Source organism: Chiloscyllium plagiosum, unplaced genomic scaffold, assembly GCF_004010195.1.
Source record: "Chiloscyllium plagiosum isolate BGI_BamShark_2017 unplaced genomic scaffold, ASM401019v2 scaf_2583, whole genome shotgun sequence".
Taxonomy (NCBI): Eukaryota; Metazoa; Chordata; class Chondrichthyes; order Orectolobiformes; family Hemiscylliidae; genus Chiloscyllium; species Chiloscyllium plagiosum.
The window spans coordinates 45,407-49,754 of record NW_025214794.1 but is presented as its reverse complement, the minus strand read 5'-3'; the positions used below and the strand labels follow the sequence as shown (position 1 = coordinate 49,754).

The 4,348-nt window shown below is 43.9% G+C and overlaps 1 protein-coding gene across 1 annotated transcript in view; it reads right to left on the bottom strand.

Moving 5' to 3' along the window:
* Positions 1–3,734: 3,734 nt before the first annotated feature.
* LOC122548034 (FK506-binding protein 15-like) overlaps positions 3,735–4,348 on the bottom strand; it is a 16,911-nt gene continuing 16,297 nt past the window's right edge. Inside the window, exon 5 of the mRNA XM_043686597.1 lies at positions 3,735–3,914. Coding sequence (XP_043542532.1) covers positions 3,750–3,914 — 165 coding nt within the window. The 3' untranslated portion in view covers positions 3,735–3,749. The remainder of the gene's footprint in view (positions 3,915–4,348) is intronic.

Here is a 4,348-nt window from a genome sequence, read left to right as displayed (position 1 = left end):
TGGAAATTTAAGAAGGAAGTTAAAGGGAAAGTGAGAATAAGAGAAGTTAAGAAAGACAACAGAATCAATGGAGCAGAAAACCCAAGAAGGGATCATATAGTATGGACAAGTGTAATAGGGATTCAGAGGACGGGTGAGGGGAGTAACAAATTTAAAAATATTAGAATGAATGCACGAAGCATAAGAAATAAGATAGATGAGCTTAAGGCTCAGGTGGAAATTGACAGGTACGATGTTGTGGGGATAACTGAGACGTGGCTTCAAGTGGACAGGGCCTGGGAAATGAATATTCAAGGCTATACATGCTATCAAAAGGACAGACCGACGGGCAGAAGGGTGGGTGGCCCTGTTGGTGAGGAATGATATTCAGTCCCTTGCGAGGGGGAACATAGAATCAGGAGATGTAGAGTCAGTATGAATTGAGCTGAGAAATTCTAAGGGTAGAAAGACCCTAATGGGATTTATCTACAGGCCCCCAAACAGTAATCTGGATGTAGGGTGGAATGTGAATAAGGAGTTGAAATTGGCCTGTCGCAAAGGTATTAATACAGTTGCTATGAGGGATTTCAACATACAGGTAGACTGGGAGAATCAGGATGGTACTGGACCCCAAGAAAGTGAGTTTGTGGAGTGTCTCCAAGATGGATTCTTAGAACAGCTGGTGCTGGAGCCTACCAGGGAGAAGGCAATTCTGGATCTGGTGTTGTGCAACGAACCGGACTTGATCAGTGCCCTCGAAGTAAAGGAGCCATTAGGAGGTAGTGACCATAATATAAGTTTTAATCTGCAATTTGAGAGGGAGAAGGGAGAATCGGAAGTGTCAGTATTGCAGTTGAACCAAAGGAACTATGGAGCTATGAGGGACGAGCTGGCCAAAGTTCAATGGTTCAATACCCTAATGGGAATGGCAGTGGAACAACAATGGCAGGTATTTTTGGGTATAACGCAGAAGGTGCAGGATCAGTTCATTCCAAAGAGGAAGAAAGATCCTAAGGGGAGGCAGGGGCGGCCATGGCTGACGAGGGAAGTTAAGGACTGTATAAAGATAAAAGTGAAGTATAACATAGCAAAGATGAGCAGGGAGCTGAAGGACTGGGAAACGTTTAAAGAGCAACAGAGGATAACTAAAAAGGCAATAAGCGGAGAAAAAAATAGGCAAACTGGCCAAAAATATAAAGGAGGATAGTAAAAGCTTTTTTAGGTATGTGAAAAGAAAAAAAATGGTTAAGACTAAAATTGGGCCCTTGAAGACAGACACAGGTGAGTTTATTATGGGGAACAAGGAAATGGCAGAAGAGTTGAATAGGTACTTTGGATCTGCCTTCACTGGGGAAGGCACAAGCAATCTCCCAGATGTAATAGTAGCTGAAGGACCTGGGGTAATGGATGAACTGAAGGGAATTTATATTAGGCACGAAATGGTGTTGGAGAGACTGAGAGGTCTGAAGGCTGCTAAGTCCCGGGACCTGATGGTCTGCATCCCAGGGTACTCAAGGAGGTGGCTCTAGAAATTGTGGAAGCAGCGGTAATCATTTTCTAATTTCTATAGATTCAGGATCAGTTCCTGAGGATTGGATGGTGGCTAATGTTGTCCCACTTTTCAAGAAAGGAGGGAGAGAGAGAGAAAACAGGGAATTATAGACCAGTTAGCCTGACATCATGGTGGGAAAGATGCTGGAGTCAGTTACAAAAGATAAAATTACGACTCCTTTGGATAGCAGTAATCGGATAGGTCAGAGTGAGCATGAATTTACCAAGGGGAAATCGTGCTTGACTAATCTTCTGGAATATTTTGAGGATGTAACTATGAAGATGGACAAGGGAAAGCCAGTGGATGTAGTGTACCTAGGCTTTCAAAAAGCTTTTGATAAAGTCCCACATAAGAGATTAGAGAGCAAAATTAGGGCACATGGTATTGGGGCCAAAATACTGACTTGGATTGAAAATTGGCTGGCTAACAGGAAGCAGTGATAAACGGGTCCCTTTCAGGATGGCAGGCAGTGACCAGTAGAGTACCACAAGGTTCAGGGACCACAGCTGTTTACAATATACATTAATGATATAGATGAAGTTATAAAAAGTAATATTAGCACGTTTGCTGATCACAAGGGTGAAATGTGAGGAGGATGTTATGAAATACAAGGTGACTTGGACAGGCTAGATGAGTGGATGGATGCAGGGCAGATGCAGCTTAATGTAGATAAATGTGTGGTTATCCACTTTGGTGGCAAGAACAGGAAGGCAGATTACAAGCACGCAGGTACAGCAGGCAGTGAAGAAACTAATGGCATGCTGACCTTCATAACAACAGGAATTGAGTATAGGAGCAAAGAGGTCCTTCTGCACCTGTACTGGGCCCTGGTAAGACTGCACCTGGAGTAGTGTGTGCAGTTTTGGTCTCCAAATTTGAGGACGGACATTCTGGCTATTGAGGGAGTGCAGCGTAGGTTCACGAGGTCAATTCCCGGAATGGTGGGACTATCAGATGTTGAAAGATTAGAGCAACTGGGCTTGTATCCACTTCAGTTGAGAAGGATGAGAGGGGATCTGATTGAGATGTATAAGATTATTAAAGGATTGGACACTCTGGAGGCTGGAAGCAGGTTTCCGCTGATAAGCGAGTCTAGAACCAGAGGACACAGTTTAAAAATATGGGGTAGGCCATTTAGAACAGAGTTGAGGAGAAACTTCATCCAGAGAGTGGTGGATGTATGGAATGCTCTGCCGCAGAAGGCAGTGGAAGCCAAGTCTCTGGATACTTTCAAGAAAGAGATGGATAGAGCTCTTAAAAATAGTAGAATCAAGGGTTATGGGGATAAGGCAGGAACAGGATACAGATTGTAGATGATCAGCCAGGATCATAATGAATAGTGGTGCTGGCTCGAAGGGCCGAATGGCCTACTCCTGCACCTAATGTCTAATTTGGCTTTGATGGCCCCTTAACTCGCTTTATGCATTAGGGGGAAGAGGAGAAAAGGCAATATTTGTATTGAGGGAAGGAGGAGACAAAAATATTTTTGGGTACAACTGAAGGAGGTTACAGGAGAAAGTGAGGTCTGAGGATGCTGGAGATCAAAGTTGAAACTTTATTGCTGGAACAGCACAGCAGGTCAGGCAGCATCCAGGGAACAGGAGATTCGACGTTTCGGGCACAGGCCCTTCTTCAGGAATGAAGGAGGTTACACCCAAGTGACACGCTAACCAAACATGTTAGATAGACACATTTTAACAGTCTTCACTAACTGAAGAAACGGGTGGCCTGATCTTCCCGATTAAAGGGACAACTGAAGCTTCTTTGATTATTGAGCAACTACAAGAACAAGACAAGATGCATGGTCATCAAGGGACAATAACAGATAAACATGTCTGTGGGTGACTGCTGTGCTCAGGATATCAGATCGCTGAAACAGCCAAAGTCAGACTGCCCGCAGGACCCATGGGAAAAACGGTGGCCGACATCACATTCACCCTTCAGTGAAATGGATGGCACAATCAGGGAGCAGTCAGGACCATGTTTGCACTGTTTGCCCTCTATCAGCAAATGCTCCAATTCCCAACAATAAGGTAAGCACTTCCCTCTTAGGAGAGAATAAAACAAAGTGACAGTAAGTTCTAGTCCACTTCAGGAATCTTTAGTGGTTGCTGTATTTCACCAACCTTTCAGAACTTGGTTAGAATGGTTGTGTGCCAAAGCAAGGGATAAAATACCATTGAAAGCAAACTAATATTCTCGAACAATCAAGCATCTTTCATTGTGTTACTGTGACAGTAACAATAACTCTCCCCCATACCTCCTCAGCAGTATCAGCTGACTGCAATGCTTCAGTAGTTGCAGGGACCCGTTGTTGGAGTTCACGGATTTGGCTATCATAATGTTCCTTCATTGCAGCCGCTCTGCTCTGCAGGGATGAATACTGAAAAAACAGACATACAATTCCACATATTTGTGCAACATCTCATTCAAAGTACACTTTTTGAGAGGTGAAACAAATTGCAGTTTTATTTTGTGATTGCAGGTATGTAATCGGATACCTTCAGGTTTTTACAACCCTGCTCGGAGGCACAGTCATGGGACTGCTATAGGCACGATATCAGAGTTTGGGAATACATACTATAGACTACAGACGACCATCAGGATAATTTAATGACAGGACGGAAATCAAAAAGGAGGTTCGCCATGTTGGACACAACAGCAAGGAGACCACTCTGGTAAAAGGACAGTGAAGAGGGTTACCTCAGATTACAATAGGATCTGGACCAGATGGGCCCATGGGCTGAGAAGTGGCAGATGGAGTTTAATTCAGATAAATGTGAGGTGCTGCATTTTGGGAAAGCAAATCTTAGCAGG